This window comes from Brienomyrus brachyistius, chromosome 10 (assembly GCF_023856365.1).
Source record: "Brienomyrus brachyistius isolate T26 chromosome 10, BBRACH_0.4, whole genome shotgun sequence".
Lineage (NCBI taxonomy): Eukaryota > Metazoa > Chordata > Actinopteri > Osteoglossiformes > Mormyridae > Brienomyrus > Brienomyrus brachyistius.
In genome coordinates, this window is record NC_064542.1 from 28,166,340 (window position 1) to 28,186,987 (window position 20,648).

The 20,648-nt window shown below is 46.3% G+C and overlaps 2 protein-coding genes across 4 annotated transcripts in view; one reads left to right on the forward strand and one right to left on the reverse strand.

Moving 5' to 3' along the window:
• Positions 1–817: 817 nt before the first annotated feature.
• On the reverse strand, positions 818–11,766 carry tex11 (testis expressed 11). Of its 2 annotated transcripts, none has more exons than XM_049027896.1 (29): positions 11,650–11,766; positions 11,340–11,461; positions 10,997–11,081; positions 10,578–10,657; positions 9,949–10,029; positions 9,078–9,197; positions 8,853–8,933; positions 8,607–8,692; positions 8,208–8,262; positions 8,019–8,114; positions 7,830–7,911; positions 7,574–7,652; positions 6,987–7,138; positions 6,724–6,809; positions 6,503–6,640; positions 5,186–5,231; positions 4,947–5,071; positions 4,779–4,864; positions 4,438–4,491; positions 4,221–4,261; positions 3,949–4,035; positions 3,785–3,855; positions 3,533–3,649; positions 3,338–3,410; positions 3,048–3,197; positions 2,661–2,769; positions 2,471–2,591; positions 1,945–2,112; positions 818–1,555 (listed from the first exon to the last, which is right to left on the reverse strand). In XM_049027896.1, the coding sequence occupies exons 1-29, from the start codon at positions 11,675–11,677 to the stop codon at positions 1,484–1,486; spliced, it is 2,691 nt and encodes an 896-aa protein (XP_048883853.1). In that variant the 5' UTR covers positions 11,678–11,766; the 3' UTR covers positions 818–1,483. The 2 variants fall into 2 exon arrangements, with proteins under 2 accessions (XP_048883853.1, XP_048883852.1); XM_049027895.1 differs by having other exon boundaries at positions 5,186–5,288.
• Positions 11,767–15,045: 3,279 nt separating this feature from the next.
• kdrl (kinase insert domain receptor like) overlaps positions 15,046–20,648 on the forward strand; it is a 37,873-nt gene continuing 32,270 nt past the window's right edge. Inside the window, exon 1 of one of the 2 annotated variants that reach the window (XM_049027893.1) lies at positions 15,046–15,442. In XM_049027893.1, the coding sequence (XP_048883850.1) occupies positions 15,388–15,442 (55 nt within the window). In that variant the 5' untranslated portion in view covers positions 15,046–15,387. The remainder of the gene's footprint in view (positions 15,443–20,648) is intronic. The other variant, XM_049027894.1, reaches the window with a different exon arrangement.

The following is a 20,648-nucleotide window of genomic DNA, read 5'->3' on the forward strand; positions in this document are numbered from 1 at the left end:
CCCAGCCACTGGAGGACCCCACTGTAAAAGTGAGGAGTTTATGAAAAGGGCCACACTTTGGCAGAGGCTAGTGAAACACAGACTGATGTCAGGCTGGACAGAAGTATTACTACTATTGGAAGTGCAAGGATGCTTTTATCGGAGCTGTCCTCCTGTGCAACATGGGGCCTCCTTAATGTCCTCCACCAAACCAGCCATTATACGCGGCACACTTTTTTAGATCTGCGAATGTAAATGGCCCCGAATTTCTCGCTCCCAGTGCATTATGCAGGGGCTCAGACTTTATTCTATTTATTTATTTAACGTTGTGTAAGTCGGCTTTGAATTATTCCAGGGCTAATTTCTGCGCAAATGATGGGCAGTTTCAGCCAATCACGGCAGGGCTGTGAGTTCCTCTGCAGGCAACCTGTGTAGATATGGACTCATTGTAGGAATCATTAAGTCGTCGCTATAATGCAGGCACCAGCCTGCCTCAGAGCGTGCAGGTAAATAAATATTCAAGGCGACGAGTCCTCAAACACAGCTGGCACTGTTTCCACAGGCAGCCCTGTGCTTTAGGGTTTCCCTGTTCTTAGAGCTATATGTTATTTTTTTTTTTCTTTGGGGAGAGGGGTTATTCCTGCCGGTTGGTTCACTTGGCATGGTGGCTCCCTGGGGCTGACCTTGCTGGAGTCTGGGGAACACAACAGTACACCTGCAGTTTCACGACGGCAAGCTTCATTTTGGCTGTTTTTTGCTTTTAGTTCTTGGAGTTCGAAATAAAATGTGATAAAGGGTTGCAGTTTGTTTTTTCCCTTGACGAAATAAGCCCACAGCAAAACTTTGACAATTTTTAATCCATAACGAGCTGGTTATCCATGTCTGAAGGCTGATCACTCCATCGCACTGAAAGGAGATCTGGGGATATGCTCCTCTTTTCTCCCAAAATTAACCCCCCTTGCTGTTTAAAAACAAACCAGCAGCAATGTCGCAGTTCAGGAAGCATCTGTTGGGGGGGGGGGGGGCATTGACTATAACTGGTGTGTCATCAGTGAACAGTAACACAATGGTGGGTTCAATGAAAGAAATTGGTGGATATAAGGTGGGGTTCCAAGTCGGCGATTCGATACCTTTTTCTGTGGCAGTTAACCCAACAAACATTCAATGCCTGTCTCTGAGTGCAGCTTCAAGCTACATTCATTCCTCTAAACACAAGCACATCCTCTCAGCTGCCTGGCTGCTGTGTGCTTCTCCAAAAGAGTTTTTGAAACAGATTGAGGGGAGGCCAACCACTTACTGCACACATACTGTGAGTCAGCAGAGAGAACTTCACAAAATCGTAACAAGAAAACAAAATTCAGTAGTTAAAAGCTTCTATCCAAGCCAACAGGGGATTGTAAACAGTAAGGGGTCGGGGCAAAGGTGCCGTTACAATGTAGGATCCAGACATGGAAAACGGAGGAAGGCCGTGACACAGGCCCTGTGAGAGAGAAGGGTCAGCTGCTTACTCCTCCATGACGACGTTCCTGTTCACTTTATCCAGCCGGTCGAGTACCTCTGCGTAGAGGCTTGACATCTGTAAAGAAAGCAAGGTGTGGCCTTTCACACATCACTTCACCTATTCGTAGTGGTGGTCTTTTTCCTAAAGAAACTGCAGGATGTGAACCACCTACTGGTTAAATTTCCTTTGTGCCTACGCTGGCTCCTATCCAAGGGACCGAAGGGCAGTCTGCTAATAAGTTATTCTGAGTCTCAAATGCAATAAACAAATGACCCTTTTCTGCACGTGCAGTGAATGGGATCACTTGGGTTTATAGAGGAATCAAACAATGTTTTATGTCTCAGTCACGGGGAATTGCCTGTACATTAATACCAGCGCCCACTACATCCTTCACATATGACAATGGTCTTATCCAACGTGCATGGGCAGGAGTTCAGGGCATGAGCTCCCCCTGGTGGCCGTACCTTTATCCGATAGCTCTCCTGCAGGGAATGGAGATGGCAGAGGAAGGCCATACCCAGGCCACACCACCTCTCTGCCTCGGGGAACTGGGCGAGACTGAAGAGCAGGATGCCTGTGTTCCAAGCCCGTGTGAGCAACCACAGAACCTCCAGTTCCGGCAACTCCTCAGACTGAGACAGCAAATTGGGTACCCAGTAATCTTATCGCCATTACTGTTATTTCTCCCATTACGATACCGCGCCGTTCTCATGGCCTCAGTCAAACACAGGGCCACCAGACTGGGCCTGGCATGTTTAGCATGGCAGCGCTACACCAGGCATGTGGTCTAGAAGTGCATTTGCACAGATAACTGTCCTCACTTGCATGTCACCCTTCTGGGAGTCAGGTTGTCCTAATTAAAGGCATCATGTGGCTCATTAAGGATTTTCTTCCAATATTAAAAGAAAACAGTTTGCCTTCTGAATGGCCTCCACCCCACAGACCAACAGGAAATGGTGGTGGATTTTAAAAGGGGTCAGTGGAGCTCACCGCAGAGGCGATGATGGAGCGGGCCTCCTCAAAGTACCCCCACACCTCCTCCAGTATGCGGGGCTCCACCTCGGACACACCCCCGGGCAGTGACAGCTCGATCAGACTGCACACCCACCGGCTGCGGGGGAGCAGGGGTGTCAGGCGAACAAGCACCGCTTGTTTACTCTGAGAGAGACTGAGCCCTCACCTGCAGCGGGACAGGTCCTCCCGGGGCTGCTTCCTGTGCAGGGACAGCGCCATCTTCAGGGCCCTCTTGGACACCTGAGGGAAGTGAGCCGGAGACTCCATAGCCAGGGCTGTGGGAGAGAAAGAAAGCAGCACCAGATAGACGCGGCTGGACTCACCTGCCAAAGTAGACCCTCATGTGAGAAACTGAATGTTGTCCCCAAGGAAAGGAATGGGACCTGTCTTTTCCCAAAATAATTTTCACTTCTTTGAAACCAGAGTTGCTCGTTACAGAGGAAGGCAGCCAGCCAATCTCGATCACACGCTGTCTGTGGGGTGGGTGTCCACTCAGGGCAAGTAACACAATGTAGGAAGTTCCTCAGGAGCTCCAGCACTCTCTATTCCTTGCCTGCAACTGTCTCCAGAGTCTTGATTTCCACAGGGTCCATCTCCAGGATGGCCTCCAGCACAGCCTCCAGTTTGGGGTCGCTGAGCTTGGCACGAGCCTCAAACTCGTACAGGAAGAGCAGAGTGTCGGTGGGATCCCTCAGGAAGTCTCCTGTGGAAACAAGTTACATGCTGCAACTGCTTAGCAATGCCATTACAGCTGCACATATTGGAAAAGCAAACGCTTGATTACCTGGCAAATTCTAGAAAAACAGTTACTATGGGAGGAATTAAAAATGAATGAATGGACACCTGTGGCTTTTAGAGTTTTCCAGATTTCCCTGCAGCTCTGAATGTGCTCTAAGGCCTGCGTCAGCTGCTCTGTCTGAGGAGTAACAGGAATCTTTGTGACACACTAAGCCCTCCAGTGGCTGCCAGCTGACACAGCAGCTGGGAGAAACTGCATATGAGCAGAGCAGTATTGTGGGTATTCCCCAGAAACCCTACCTGAGGTGCTGATTGTGCAGACATCCTATAGAGCTCCAGGCAAGCTGCAGCAGCCATGAGGAGGCAGGTCTTCTGCCCCATGAGCACAGCTTTTTTAGGCGGGCAGAACTGGGACAGCTACAAACGTGCACATGACCATGCGTGTTCGGAGAGAACAGACCCCATGGGAGGTGCTAGATAAACGTCCACACGTAGCTGAACTGCTGTTTCCAGAGTCTGGGACAGGAATTCCCATCAGCCCCGGGTACTAACCTGATAGGAGAGCACAAAGAAATCCCGCATCCTGTCAGGAATTGTCACACACTGGAGGGCCAGGTTCCATGCTGGGTAATAAAAAAAAAAAAACAGTCAACGAGGAGGATCTCAACTGCTGATTGTGGAGTGGAGTGGAGGGGAGGGGAGGGGAGAGCATTTACCGATCTTCCTGAACCAGCTGGCCTCCTCGGCTCGTTTTGCTGGGTCCGAGCCAAGATCGCTGGGGAGCTGGGATACCTTCTGCAGAGCTGTGAAGGTGAGAGGCGCATGGTTAGTGGATCACTGTGTACCAGCCTGAGAGACGTCCTTCCACAGTCAGTCAATGTCATGCGCGGAGATCCGGTGGACAGACAGGACCTCGGCCTGCTCTAAACCCACGCCGAGGTGTCTGTAAATGACAAATGTCCACCGGGAGCTGAGAAGCATGACTCACCCATTGCCAGGTACGACTGGACAGCATCCAAATCTGCATCACTGCCAAGACAGAACACAGAAGAGTAATTTTTAACTTGTTATTTAACTTATTTACATACTTCCGTCATGTGCAAATTAACTACTATGAAAATGACATTTGATAAAACCAGAGAGGATCATATTTGACTTTGGCGCCACCTGCTGCCTGTAAGACAACTTCCTCACTAACTACCAACCTCATTTCCTCACTTTCATTTTCAGTGGCAGAAAGAACAAGTCGAACCAAACACCTGTAAAAGACAGAGGGCCTCTGAGGTTTACAAACAGACAACCTGGCATCTCTGTGTTATGAATTAACCTGCACCCACCTACATACCGTCAGCTCCTCACAGCATTATTCATCTAGTCCATTTTTTTTAAATGGACCAGATTACCAGATAAAAACCTTCAAATACCTCCACCCCAAAACAGCAGCAGTGAGCCAACCACAGTCAGGAAATTCAATGTCAGCTCATGTGTACCCATGTGGGAGCTAGGGGGCGCCAAAGGTCTAGCGTCTATCTGCCGTGTGACTTACTGCAGAGCCCTGAGGACCTGTGCGCTGTCCGCCGAGCTCTGGCACAGGCTCCGCAGGGCTGTTGCGGCCGTGTCCGGCTGTCCATTCTAGGGGATCACATGCAGGCAGCATGGTCACCACGCACCTTCTTGGTCGGCATGGTAACTGCGGGCAGCACAGGTCGCTTACCTCTAAGGCCATGTGTGCTGCCGCAGCCAGCAGGTCTGAGGCCGCACGGGGCCCCATCAGGAGGCGCTCCTCGCATGAGATGGGCTCCTTCGAGAGCTTTGCCATCTGCCTCACGGCTTCTGTGGCTGTACAGACACAAGCAGGGCGAGCCAGGGGGAGCATGAGCTCTCTGTGCAGGATGAAACCTTTCAACCCCCCCCCCCCCCACCCCGGTGCAGAAGCAGAACTGCCATCAGTACCCTGCAGCATGTCCTTCTCCAGAAGTGCCACCTTGTAGATGCTGAACTGGGTGAAGATGTTGCAGGGGTCACATCTCTCAGCCTCATTCACGGCATCCTTGGCCTGTTACTCACATACCACCAATTATACCGTCAGCATGCAGATCATTAACAAAGGCTGGCAATATGGAGGATTACATTTAATGGCAAATACCAGGGTTTCACACACATCTGGGATGGGGTTGCAGGGAAGCCTAGAGCCAAAACTGCAGGTACCTTGGTGCTTATGGACCGTTTGCCCAATAGTTAACAGCTCTAATGGTGCATTTTCAAACAAGCCATGTAACCTTGATCTATTACAGTCGAACCCCGTTACTACGTACAAGACGGGATATCAAAAACATGTACGTTATAAGCATAGAACGTTGTAACCACTTAGTGCAAGATGGATGAAAGAACTCACGAAATATCCATGTAAATGATAAAACTTTAATAGAACAGACCCTTAAATTGACTACAAAACAAACGAACACATTATTACTTGTTAAATAATTCGACAAAGCTCATTTGGATCCTTGAAATTTTCCTTAAATTACTCACGATTACTTAGTGCCGGCCGGCGATAAACGGCAACGAAAATACACAACGGCTGGTCAAAATGTATTTTTAAAATAAACATTCGCATCCAAATTGGCATTTAGCCTGAAAATATGAATAAAATATTGGTCAAATTTAATCATAAAATCCTTTACTTCCATTATTATTCTGAATTCACAATTACCGGCATGACCGGTATTTCACAAGGTTTAATAAACAAAGAATACGCACACAACACTTGACAAGCCATTACTACTCAGTCTAGTAACGATCGGTCAAGGCAACCCATTTAACGCCAAGCAACGCAATAGACAAATGTGCATTGTCGGGCGAAGATCAGGTAGATACAGGTAGATGTAGCGACACAAGTTGTGGTGGGTGGGGAGAGCACTGTACATTGTAACGATGGTTAGTTTTCGTATTTTCTCTAGAAATTTGGATGTTGTATCGAAGTTTACACTGTAAGGGTGTACGCTGTAAACAATGGCTGCTATTGGAATAATACATAGGCTAAAAACGGGAATTAGAAACCTGTATGTTGAAAAGGTGAAAACGTTGTATCCGGGGTACGTAGTAACGAGGTTCGACAGTATAATGAAAATACTCCCTTGAATACATTTGTGACATGTATAGTAAGCACTAGTGTAAGTCACACTGGGGTCGTTCAATGTGCTAGGTGACAGAACAGCTTAATAGGAACACTGGCCTGGGCAGTACTGAGCACAGGCCCACAAGCAGCACCTTCTCCAACTGCTTTAGCTGCAAGAAACAGGAAGCCCGGTTCCGCTGCAACTTGGCCAGGTTCTGATCTATGGCGCCGGCCGGGTAGAAACTCAGGGAGTAGCTGTACCACTGCAGGGCCTCTGTGTAGTTGTGGGCCTGGTGGGTGTAGGAAGAGGCTTCACAAAGGCAGCCAAGCAGCCCTGAAGGTGTCTTTGTGGCATCGACAGGCCTGGGCCCACCTCAAAGTGCCTGGCGGCTCGGTCCCACAGCAGGCTGTGCAGAAGGCAGAGGGTCTGAGGGGACAGCGGTTTGCCGGCATGGTGTTCTGTGGGCGAAAAGACTTTGGGGACTTGGGGGACTCATCCTACTACTGCAGCCAATCCTGGTGTCACTGAGATCTCAACCCACCCCCTGCTTACCTCACAACAGCACACAGCCGCCACCCTCTGAGCCCAGTCCTCCGGACCGCACCCCACCACATACCCAGCCGCTCCTCCAGTACCTGCCATGATGCGCTCCACCTGCTGCTTCCCCTGCGCCTCCCTGCCCCTTTGCAGCAGCAGCTCCACATGCAGCACCAAGGCCACTCCCAGCTCAGAGCTCGACTCAAAGCATTGGCAAACCTGCTGCAGGAACTCAAAGGCCAGACTCTCCCTGAGCAGAAGGGACAGAGCACCAGCACCATTCACTAATAATGGCTAAATGAAACTTCATGATCCATTTTCTGCTTCATGATCCACAAGATGGCGCTCTTGGTTTGCTTTGGGGCATGACTGGAGCTAATTTTTGAATAGAGGGCACCATCTAGTGGTGACATAAAAAACAGCAATTGGTTCATGAAGCTTCATTTTACCTATTTGTCCATGAGAAAATTTGCTTCCAAGCACAGAGCTTATAGCATGCAGTTTGCCAGCTGGTTTGAGGCTAAAAGCCCAGGTCAGGTGACCTACTCTCGGACAAACTGCAGCTCATCATGCTACCTGACTGAAATCAAAGCAGTTCACAAATCTATTGACCAGTTGCGAGTTAAAGTAGACATCAGCGAAAAAGCAGAGGTTGGAGCCCATTGCCGAAGCTCTGCAGCTGTACCTGTTCTCCGTCATGAGCAATCTCACTGCGCTCAGACAAACATCAAGAGGAATCTCTGGGCCGAGCAGCTCCATTATGGCTGATCACGAAGGGTAGGAACACAGACAGATGTGTAAAATGTCATTTTAATACATAAAACATCTGATTTATTTCATAAACAGTAACCAGCTCTGCTGGTCAGGGTTTCATTCACTATGACCAGTCATGCTTTCTGAAGCCATATTTTCTGGGCTATGCAAATTTACATTACACCCACCGGCTCTGACGTGTTCGTCTTGGGCTTTGCAGGTCAGTAAAATCCGCATTTTTAGGAATAGGCCTGATGGGTGCACGCTTTCCTGAAATGCAGCAACACCATGCAGAGTTTTGGGATTGTGGGACAGAGGCTGAAGCCGGAACTTTCACAGAGGTGTGCAAACAGTTCCGAATACTGACACGGGCGCACCTTGTTGGCTAAGGTCACAGCACTGAGGGCCTTTTCCTGGTACTCCTGACAGTCCCACTCCAAAAAGACAGTCGCAAGAAGCCTCAGCACTTTGGCCTAAGCAGAGACAGAAGGGAACAGTGGGCACTTCACACAGCCTCCTTCATTATCCTGCCACTTCGAGCCGCCCATCGCAGGTCAGACACTTACCCTCACTGAAGCTCCGGGCCCAAACTCATTCATCTTCCCGATCTCATGGCTCTGGCTGCAAAGCAGGACCAACTCGCATGAGCCCTTACAGATACCTGCCCGTTGGCGGAATGTCAACCACTCACGGCATCAGTTAGAGTCCAAATGAGTCAAATCTATTCTGTTCTCTTTAAGTGTTTTGGGAGAATTACAATTAAACAGTAGGATCTCTTGGTTGCTCACAACCACAAGTCATACTGGAGCAACTGAAAGTCATAAGCAAGTATATATAAATATCATGAAAACTTCCCTTTGTTTTTTTTTACAGATATCATGTCGTATTATGCAAAAAATGCCCCATAAACCAGTTTATAATGACCCAGAGTGTTTCCCACTTTCCTTCACTCTTAACACAGGTACCTCAGCCAAAAGGTGCTCTCCCTGTACTTTTTCAAGGTGTAGTTGTTAATGCCAAAGTTATAACACAGAAGACAGAGGTAGCCAGTCTGGAAAAGAAAAAATGACATTTTCCAGAACCTCACTGCACAGGATCCTTAGCATTACGGTGCGTGAGGGTTAGATAAGGCTCATAACATTCACTTCCAATTTTCTTAGCCCTAGGAGAAGCCCCAAAATAAACCCAGTATCCTGGAAGCGAGTTCCTACCTCTTTGGGAAGCCGCTCCAGCATGTCCTTGCACCGGGAGACCTGAGAGACGCCCACCTGGTGGTTATCCTGCATCAAAGCCTACAGAAAGGAGAAGGGTCATGGGCACAGACACTCAAACACGTGTCTGAAATGTTAGTATTACTGAAGACGAGCATTACCGTATTTGGTATTCATAATTCACTTTTCTGTTTATAGAAATGACACATATCACAGTGTTCTCACAGATTCAGCCTGGTATGTCAGAACTCTGAAAAGGTCTTTCTCGATGTCTCCTTTTGGGATGTTGATATCCATCCTTCTCTCACCTCGGGACATGAGTTTGCTGTATAAGAGCTCCAGACTCTGAAAACAGTAGGAAAATATCATATAGAATAACAACAATCATCCATCTGCCAACTGCTTATCAAGTCAGGATCCTGGACGGATGTAGTCTCACTCGGGTAGGACAGGACACAAGGCTGGAGTACACCCTGGTTGGGATACAAGTTCACCAAAGGGTATGCAAGCAAAATCGCACAACATGGACATTTTAGAGACACCAGTTTACAAAACTGCATGTCTTTTAACTGTCAGAGTATGTGCAGGAAACCGATGCAGAAAGAGTAAATATCACATACTTCATGCACAGAGCAGGGGTAAGATTCAAAACCCCAACCCAGGAGGTCTGAAACAATAGTGCTACCCAAGGAGCCATGGTGCTGATTATTACAGACAACAATAGGATGAAAAGTATACTTTCACATATACACCATAACTTAACCATATCTGTCTGAAATGTGGAAACAACAGGTAAGATAATGTTTAACGTACATGGGAGTCGCCCTCAGAAAGAGCATTATCAATGTCAACTTATCCAGGCACCGTCATGGTGATCAGCAGCCTTCCCCAGAAGACATGGAGCATAGAGTAAGGCTCAGACAGGGCCCTTCTACAAGCACTTACACATTCAGCACCCAGAAACACTCAAACTAACCATGTCACCTGCAGAGCACATATTTAGACTACAAGGACAAAAGCTGTCATGCAGGGGAATTCAAACAAGCCGAAAACATGAAGTTTCAAGTTGAGTAGAACTGTCATCTTTCAGACTTACTTTGACAGCAAGGTTGAGAAACTCATCTGCCATAGTAGGATTTTTGCAGTCAAGCCACGTTCTGCCGGTCTTGGTGGCCATCTGCACATACAGAAATGCTTGTAATTTCTACTACAGACTGTGCACTGCCTAAATGTCCATTCACCCATCTTCTAACCACTAATCCTAAACCAAGTCGGGGGAGTTAGGGTTGTGTTGGAGCCTATTCCAGGCGGCACATTGAACAAGGCTGGGGAAAACCACAGTCAACACACCAGTCGACTGCATTCATGCAAATTTTGGGCAATTTAGAAACACCAATTACCCTTAGTGCATGTCTCTGGGCTTTGGGAGGAAACATACACATCACAGGGGGAGTATGCAAACTCCAAAAAAATCCTGTTTTTTAGTGAAATGTTTCAATTTTCTCTTATAATGGGCTCTTTACTGTTTCTTCACCTTATTCAAATGGAATCCCCCCTATTGTCAGTGTTAAGGCACACTTGCCCCTGTTTCATGGTGACACCCAGGACCTAACATTCCCTGTTCACCTGTTTACACAGTGCTCGCATACTAAAGCAACGCAACACAGATCTCCTACTCAGACACCTGCAGCAAGAGGCCTACTGGAGTTAATCAGGTGAACTCACCAAGATCTGCCTGCGAAGTGTGCTTTCTGATGGGCTGTCGGACTCACACACATACAGCAGTCTGCATGCCACGTGGCGGACTATTGGTAAGTGATTACAACAGTCCAATAAAAACACGTGTATTAAATACTGTTATTACAGTTGCTCGAAAGCCCCATGCAAGGTTATTTTAAAGGCCACATAGGTTATAACAATGTGATTGTGCATATAAAAACATTTCCATGTTTGATTATTGCTATCGATCATCTACTTAGTCTGTAAATATTCGTATAGTTGTACTGCTTGTATGGGTGAACATTTTTAGTGAAATAATTTGATTGTAATCTGCTGTTATAATTATGATCTCTATAGTTGCATGTTGCTCTTTAACTGTGAGGGACAGTACATTCACTTGAAGATCTTGAAGTTTATACGGTTACCTTTGGCTTTATGCTCGAGACTTATAGCCGAACCCACATGCTTCGTCACTGCCCAGTTCCACAGTTGTACGGCGGTCTCTTCCACCTGCACATGCGGAGTACGGACACGCTAGACCGCTAAACACATTGGCTCATGCGTGCTGATCGAAATGATTACAGGTGTTGGATTATGGAGCTTCTACATATCATTAAAATTAAATTTTGATTATCTTATTTAACGATCTCTAAAGCACATCACTGAACTTTAGCTGATGACCTGTAAATTAAGTGCACGTCAGGGGTAGTTTGCGCGTTCCAGGTATGCGCGCACCCCGCGACGCACGTCCCCACAAATGGTTCCCACCTCTGGATCCCACGATTTGGCGGCGGTCGGAGGTTCCAGACTTGAAACTTCTCTCAACAGGTTTTCAATTATTTCCTCTATATTCACATTTATCTGATTCTCCAAGAGTTTCTCTGTGAAAACTAAAAGGAAAATGTAAAAATAGGAAATGTGGTGCTTCCGAGCCCGCTAAACTGTATCAGACGAACCGGAAAAAAAAACACTTTACCACAGTAAATAATTTAAACCGGTTGCTGGCTGCGATAACACCTCGTAAAAGACTGTCAGGCAGCGAACTGACCAACGTACTGGGTGGTCGAGAACTACCTACCTCTAATCTGTGCAAATAACGTTTCCATTTGTAAAAGTAAGAATATATACCGTGTGTGAAATGGCTTACGAGTGTGTAGCTGTACACGGCTAACCGGCACGCGGGGCCTCGCGCGAATGTCCGCGCGCCCTCATGTTACAGGTATGCTTATTTTAACCAAAGCAACGTAAATTTCCCACTGTGTGTGATTGAATGTGCCCTGTGACAGACTGGCATCCCATCCTGGGTTTGTGCCCTGTGAATATCTGTTTTCCTGTCCAGGATGTTCCTCAGCCCTTTGGGGTTGGCCCTTTGAATTTCACCAATGCAGATTGCCCATAGTGTTCAACTGTGTGGTATAAAGTATTTGGTTTATTACTAATTCAGGCAAATAATTCATTGTGACTGGCGAAATGAGATTCATTCAAGATTCAAAGTGTTTATTGTCATATGTAGAAAAGTGCATTTCTCTGTGCAATGAGATTCTTACTTTGCTGTCCACACAAAAATGCAGAGGTACAATATAATAGAAAATATAGAAAAATAAATAGTTTTAAGTGTAATGTGCAAAAAAATTACAGTATGGTAATATGGTATGGTAGTATGATGTACATTAATCATACTCCTGTCGGCTGTTAAGGAGTCTGATGGCACTGGAGAAGAAGGAATTCTTAAGTCAGGAGGTTCTAGATTTCACACTCCTGTACCTCTGTCCTGAGGGTTGGGGGTGTGTGGGATCTTTAAGGATGGAGGCAACTCTCCTCTGGACTCTGTGGTGGTAGCTGCTCTGCAAGGAGGGCAGTGGAGTCCTGATGATCTTCTCCACAGTCTTCACTACTCTCTGCAGGCGTTTGCAGTCCATAGCTGTAGAGCTGCAGTACCACACGGTGATGCAGCTGGTCAGTGTGCTCTCCACGATGCAGCTGTAGAAGTTGCTGAGGCTCTTGGTTGACATACCAGATTTCCTCAGCCTCCTCAGGAAGTACAGCCGCTGTTGAGCCTTCTTGACCAGCTGTGTGGTGTTCATTGTCCAGGTGAGGTTCTCACTGATGTGGACACCCAGGTACTTAAAGCTGCTCACCCTCTCCATTTCAAGCTCCCGGATGAACCGATCACTGCGGTGTCATCCTGTGGGATGCCAGTGTTTGTGGAGATGCGGGCTGACGTCCTTTTGCCGATCCTCACAGACTGAGGTCTGCCAGTCAGAAAATCCAGGAGCCAGTCAGAGAGGCACATATGGCGACATTGCTTTTGTTCAGCTCTACAGCAGAAAAGGAAAAGCACACTAACTTGCTGCATGATTGTAGAACCACAAGATGGCACATTACTAAAATGGAGCCGAATGGCTTAGTCCGAGGAGAACTGTCTACCTAGAATAAACACACGCAAAGATGGATACCATGACCAAACAGGGGAATCAAAGCCATAACTGTGGTTTTAAGACGGCGTTGCTGGCTGTGCTGCCCCACTGTAAGTAAAACGTATGCTAATATTACTCCAGCAATGCCTTAGGCTAAGATACGATGGGGGATTCTCAAGAATGAACAGCTACAGAACATGCTTGGTCATATTGATCCAGAAGGACGGCAGATAAGTGCTTGGTTTTAACCCTAATGCTGAAGGTGTGGGTGTAAAGCTAAGTGATCTGGGCTGATGCTCTGGAACGGTAGTCGAAATGAACCCGGAATGTCAAGACGACCCTGTACAGGATGAGGAGTATGGAAGATGGATGACTGGATAGGTGGCAGTATATGTTTGTTCTGGTTTGTATTAATTAGTTGCTTGCTAATTAGTTCCTTTACATTTCCTTTGTACAGCTCACCTTTGTCCATATATACCTGTGTTGCCATGTTAACATCAGGAATGCCTCTGGGATGGATTTCTCCTGTATATTCATGGCTGAATCATATTATATGGACAACGTTATTGGGACACACCTCCTAATCATTGAATCCAGGTGTTTCATTCTGAGTCATTCCCACAGGTGTATAAAATCAGCCACGTAAGTATGTAGTCAGGTTTACAAACATTTGTGAAAGAATGGGTCAGTCTGAAGAGCTCAGTGAATTCGAGTGTGGTATCATCATAGGATGCCACAAGCAATAAGTCAGCTTGTGAAATTTCTTCCCTGCTAGATATTCCACAATCAACCGGAAACTCGGTTACGAAGGGCCAGACCGTGCAAAGTAACAGCAGGGTCATGGAGTGCTGGGGCTCATGGTGCGTAAATGTCGCCGGCATTCTGTTGACTCAATAACTGCAGAGTTCCAAACTTCCTCTGGCATTAAGGTCGGCAAAAAAAACTGTGTGTTCCAGTGAAGGGAACTCTTTATGCTGCAGCGTACCAAGACATTTTGGACAATTCTGTCCTTCCAACTTTGTAGGGACAGTTTTCGGAAGGCCTTTTTCTGTTCCAGCATGACTGGACCCCAGTACATAAAAAGCAAGGTCCATAAACACATGGTTGGGTAACTTTGCAGTAGAAGAACTTGACTGGCCTGTGCAGAGCCCTGACCTCGACTCGATCAGGCACCTTTGGGATGAACTATAACAGAGATTGCGAGCCAGGCCCTCATGTCAAACATCAGTGCCTGACCTCATAAATGCTCTTCTGGATGAGCGGGCAAAAATTCCCACAAACACACTCTAAAATGAAGCTGGACACCGCAAACTGGCCCCAGTTCTCCAGTGAAAATGGCTTTTGAGCACTGTGCTTTTAGGTTAGCATTTCAAGCATTATTATCTAGTCGCCCTGCTGGGGTCTTAGCCTTGGTCTGAGGACTTACTTTAGGCGGAAAAACAATAATGAAACTATGTGCCTACACTTCATATAAACTGATTAGACTAATCTGATTTGTCTTGAATATTTTCCTATTGCAACCATGGCTACATTCAAGCGTCTAGTAACTGCATATTAAGAGAAAGAGTTTGTCAAAGGTTAATTTTAATCCATCAAATCTGTCATTCTTCCATAATCCAGTGCAAGGTCACTGGGGCTTATCCCAAGAAGGAATGGACACTGAAAAGATTTTTATAGGTAATTACATGGGGGAAAGCATATTATATTGTAAAAGTGAAGCAATAGTGTATATTAAAACAGCTAATTAACACACCTACAGGCATTAATTAATTTATTTATTTAGAATATAGCCCACCATTAAACTACCTTCCAGTATTGGCCGATCCCCTGACTATTGATAAGAATTAAGTACAAGGGGATAAAAATTTGAACTCCCATAACCTGTGTTCTTTGGGATGGGAGCTTGTTTTCTATATTAAGCCGGAGTGTCTCCGGCTCGGAAAGTCGCTTTGAGGCTTTAGTCGCGACTCGCCCCATTTGCGCCAGAAAGCCCCGTTCCAGCTCATCCTGTGACGCCTCCCTTCCTCTGCTTCTCCTATAAAAGCCGCTGGTTCAAAGCGTGCGATCACTGCTCAAATCGGAGAGCTGCAAATGCAGTGCGGACACGTTTATTTTTAAAAAGGAATATGTACCATTTATTACCCATCATGGAAGAAACCGGTTGAAAATCGAGTACGTTTATAGAAGCGCAGCACCTGTCCGGGGAGATTGGCGGACCTCTGTACGGGGGCCTGGAATATAAGGAATACGAACAATATTCTCTTAAAGTTTATTATATGGACAAACTGGTCCTTTGAATTTATTTCCAGATCTGTACATATCGTCGGCACGTTTCTCAGCGGTGTTTTCGCGGGGCTTTGGTGAAGTTCCCGTACCCCGCGGTAATCCCACCAGTGAGAATGAACAGATCTCCGTGCGCATCTCTCTCACTCTTCTTATACTGTGTAGCGAGTGGTGAGTCCGGCATTCTTGTGCATGATTTCTTATATTTCCCATTTATTCAGCCATGAACCATACCATTTGCCATATATGATAGGCCAGCTCAACTTTTAACTTGGTTTTTCGACATGACTGAGTGCCCTGGTATCAACACTGCCCTTGCAGGATATTTAAAAAATCGGAAGTTGTCAATGTAAAATGTTTGTATTACTTAGGTTAAGTATAAAAGCACTATGTAAAACAAATTGTCACATACTAAGTGTCGATGAATTTTTATGGTTTAAATCGCACTTAATGATTTTGTACTCTTGAATACTACTTGGCGTTTCTCTAGCGGAATCGTCAATGAAATTTTCATTTGCAAATCTGAAAAGCTCTGACACATTTGCCTGTGTTTAAATTTTATTTTAAAGTGTTATTGTGGAAAAACAGTGGCCTATCAACGGAAAGTGTTTCTCGTGCCAGCGAACTCCGCACTTACGTCGTGGACGCGGTCCCTATTTTCTCCACTAGAGGGCATGGTTGCGCTGAAGCTCTGCTGTTCAATGGCTCTAAGCGCTGTGCAACATCTAAAATGCTGGAAGTGGAAGGGGCTTGTGCTTAATCAGTTATTCCTGTCAGCGCGTTATTACCCGTGTGTTTGTAAGGACACTGACCCACAATAGTATTTCAATAACGTATATATCAAGTACACACAGATGAGACAAAACGTTTCTCCCACAGCTGGAGAAAGTCAGACTGATTTGATAATCTAAGGAATGCTCGCACTGAGGGCCCCATCGTGTTTACTGCTTTTCCTCCCAAATCAGTCTATGAATTGATTTGGACTGAGCGAGCTGTGGATGTTGATATACAAGTTAAACCATTTAAATGCTGAAAACAACATGTGCTTTAAAATATTTCCTACATGAGGACTGCCAATTTGACAGAACCTAATAAAAGCAATAATAATAACATTTACACCTTCTCAAGCGAGTTAACATTCTTTGCCTGATTTATGACCCTATAATAGCATTCTTACTTACACAAAAATGTGTACAGATTATACCAGTTAATGTATGCATCCCAGCACAATCGCAGAATATTTATTTGTTTAGGAGACAGTTTTTTCAGTGGTTGCCTGCAGATATTAATGTGTTACGTGGAGCCATTGCTAATGGTTTTGTAAAGTACTAAAGCTGGTCCACGCTGTTTTCTATTTTCTGTGCATCTGACCTGTGTGATCATACAGAGTGATAATGTCTTTGTTATGGACAGTTAGTGACTTCGCCGACCTGAGATCACTACAACGGCACTAGCTCTTATCCGCCATTGTGTCACTCCTAGTTCTAGAAGAGTTTTATTGTTTTATTCTACCACATTCTCAATGCTACAGATTTACAGCTTTGATGTCGGACTGATATTTAGATGCAGAAGCATGCAATGAAAAGTATCCGTTCCTTGTTGTCCAACCTGCCACACCGTCACGCATCCGACGTCCAGCATAGTGGGAACAGACTGTTCAGAACAGTGTTAGGAGCCCAGTTATGAACACCAACAAGAGGCCGGGGGGGGGGGGGGGGGGGGGTCATGGAGGCTGCTGATGTTTGCACAGATGCAGAGGAGTCTGAGAAGCTGAAGGCATGCTCCTGTACCGGATGGGTTTCAATCCGGATTTAACTGGATGAGACCCAGTGCAGGTTTGCATAGTGCAGAGGGTCTGGGGGGAGGGGTGGGGGACTGAGATGTTGTGCAGTGATTACAATAGAAGTTTTTCCGTGGGGTGATTTTACATCCTGCATTGTATTCTTATAAAGCGAAACATAAACCATGATTCAAGTATGAGTGCTATTGGAGTGAAAGGTTACAACACAGACGGCTTTGATTTCCATCTTTCCTGACAGCCCACCTCATTTTGTGAGTGTGAAAGGCTGTCAGCCTCCCTAAATATCCTGCTCTACCCACAACCACAAACGGCAGCCTCACCCCCTTTGAATGACGCAATGTTTCCCAGCCTGCTATTGATCTTGAACATATTCCTCTGGGTCAGCGATGTTTCCAGTTGATCTTGATATGTTATTTTTAGCATTGTGCACCTTCCCTAGTCTTCCTCCACGAACTGACAAGGCATGAGGTGGATGGTGCTTCAGCTTCAGTATAGGTTAGCCAAAGGCAGCGGACCTCAAGGGGGATTTCCCTTCACATATCGCCGAGCTCAGTGCAGGTTGTTGGCTCCGTCCTGGTTTTCCGTTATGCCGCTTGGCCAGAAAGTTCAACAGCATTGTGACATTTTCTGCTGTCTCCTTTTCAGTTATCTGAGCAATCATGACAGCCTCTTCATCTGAATCACATGTCAACGAATGCAGAACATAATATTGCTGAACTGAGCCATTGCCGTGAATCGGTAATGATTTGTGTGATTATTTGAGGCACTCGGCACTCATATGAATCTTGTTTGTACTGTCGAAGTATCCTGGCTCTTCAGATTCGGGCGTGTGTGTTTGCCTGGATTTTGCTGTACTTGTAGGGAAAAAATTATTTTAAGTTGTAGCACCAAAGATTCGTTGCGGTGGGGTAACACATTAATGTGAATGATACTGGTGATAATGTGAATGTCTGTTTGAGTGCACTGTCACTTTTAACAGGAGAATCTGCAGCCTAACGAAAACAATCCTACTGCTTCTTTAGCCTGGAAAAGCAGGCCAGGCCTTACCTCTGGGAGCCTGCAACCCCCCTTGCTGCTGAATCAGTGGCTACACCTTATTTTGGAAAAAGGCTTCACTGCCTTTCCTTTCCCCAGTGAAGTCCATAAATCTGCCTTCAGCACACATTGTGCTCTGGCTCTCCATTGTCCTCTCCGAAGATCCAGATGTACAGGCATTGCCGAGGCTCCAGCCTTGGTCTCTGCGACCGCATGGCGCAGTAGTATGGACTGGGACCCTGGAGCCTGCAGTGGAGCGGCACTGTTAGACAAAAAACATTGTTCTCCTTCAAAGTAAAAAGCACGAGTAAAGAATAGATCTGTCACATTAGACGTCAGTAGCTTTGGGTGAGAAATGCTTGTGGAAAAACTGTTAGAAAGGGTGTTTGAGCCAAAGAATAACAGCCCAGTTCAAGCCACAGACAGCAGGTCCTCTGCAGTTTTAGTGGGGTCCTCTATTTCCTTGCTGTAAGTGCATAATAACCAAATAATTAAATGTAATGCACATGGCTGGGGGATTCATCATGAACTCAGGAGCCTGTCAGGACCTTTGCAGAAGAGACCCATTTAAGGACTGTTCTGAAACGGGAAGGGACTGACAAGAAGGTCCTTGCTGGCTTCTGTGTAACTTCCAGTCGCCGTTGTTCTGCTGCCATAACCATGGAAACCACACATCGGCAGTGAGTCACCTTGCCTTTCCTCTGCTCTTTAGTGCTTATCAGCGAGCAGGCCCCAGTGTATTTTTGTTCCTTTTGTCTCTTCGGTCTCGGATTTTGTAACAAAGACGATTGGTGAGGTGACGCGGCATGACCGTGCTTCGCGTGAGGGTCTCGCGTGACGTGCCCGCCTTCACCCTGAGCCTGCCCTGGCTCGCGGGGCGGTCCTGCCCACATGGACGGATGGCACTGCCAACGCAGGAAGCACACAGAGATCCGCTGCCAGGCCAGTGAGCAGGGAGTTCCGTGCATTCTTCTCTAGCGGGCGGGCTTACAGCGATGGGGGGGCTTCCCCCAGGCAGTCTGAGATTCAACAACACCCATGGTCTGCCCCTGGGGAGTACAAGGTCCTGCACTTACCACACCGCCATGGTATTTATGAGTGTATTTACAATACAACAATACAGCTCAACCATTAGCCTGTATTGTTCCCAAAGTGTGCTTTTGTTTAGGGAGCAGGCTGGTGCTCTTCATTGTTTTGACAAGGACATTTCTCATGTCCCTCAGGGCAGAGGTGCACCTCTGATCACGTCGCGGTGTGCTTCTCCTCAGCCTTTGAGAGCAGTAGTTTGTGCAAGCAGTTTCAGTTTAATCCCTGGCCAGACGACTCGGCCTCCCTGCACCCCCTAAACCCTGCCATTCCGGAACACAACGGCGTGCTGATGTCGGCCCAGGGAAGCTGGAGTGCAGGAACATGGCATGGTGGGGTTTAACTAAGGAGATGCCAAGTCCTGCTGAGAAAGTCAGCAGTAGATACTAAACGAGAGACTCAAGGGCCCATGAGTTGCACAGTTCTCTGATTTAAGGCTGAAAGATTTTAGCTCATATACCTTTATTTGGGTGGAGTAGGTGACGCTCAGGAGAAACAGTAGGTCCTCATCTGGAAACTTCTGTAGGTAAAAACCCAACGAAGAGGTGGTGGCACCACCAAGGTACAGTACTGTGCCAATCTTAGGCAGTCGATGGAAATGTTTTAAGCTGTTTATCTGGGAAGCAAGTGTATATTTGCTCAGAACAAAAACATAATTTACCATTAGAACATATTCCAATTAATAGTAATGAGATGTTGACTAGGTTTGGCAGCGATTGAGTAAAAAAATGCATGGTTGTTGTGGAAGGTTTCTGCAAATACTGGGGTGACTTTAGGAGAGGTTTTGAAAAGGCCAAGCTGACACATTTTGACAGACGTCATAGTTTTACACCAAGTTGAAGATCATCTAAACATCATTTTCTTTGATTGCCTAAGACTTCTGCACATTTCTGTATATGTGTCCCTTTGTGTGAATTGATCAGCCCTAGTATTAATAAAAACCCATGTGGAAAGAAAGAAGATACTGCAAGCAAATTAACCACACTTGCTGCAGGGATTTACTGACCCAGCTCCCCCAGTTGTACTTCGCTTTGGATAAAAGTGTTTTCTAAATAAATAAATGTGAATGCAAATTAAGCCATGCTTTCCCCAGGTCTATGAAAGACATGTGCACCACATGTGAGCTTTTGGGAAATAAAACATTCTTATGGCGATTGGGGTTCAAGTCTTGAAATTAATACGGCGTGTTATTTTCACTTCCATATGTGTCCTGTTGCTTTTATTTATACACATGCATGCCAGGGCTGAAAGGTCAAGCACAGTTTCCACATAAGTGGGTTAAAACTGCCAGCATGGTTTCTGCCATCTAGTTAGTCTAGTTGACGCTTCAAAGTGTACATCACCTGTTTCTGTAATGCCGGGATCGTTCATTTCAAAGGTTTTAGTGCAGCGTAATCGCAAAGCGCCCCCACCAGGCTAATGGCAGTATTACAGATTGAGCTTGTTTGGGTTCCT

What these genes read in the sequence shown, in the direction of transcription:
- tex11 (XM_049027895.1), bottom strand. Translation starts at nt 11,677, where the DNA reads ATGGAAACGTTATTTGCACAGATTAGAG. An exon ending in AGACGAACACGTCAGAGCCG is followed by an intron (nt 7,653 to 7,829) that starts GTGGGTGTAATG and finishes CTTCGTGATCAG; the next exon opens with CCATAATGGAGCTGCTCGGC. An exon ending in GAGCCGCCAGGCACTTTGAG is followed by an intron (nt 6,641 to 6,723) that starts GTGGGCCCAGGC and finishes TACACCCACCAG; the next exon opens with GCCCACAACTACACAGAGGC.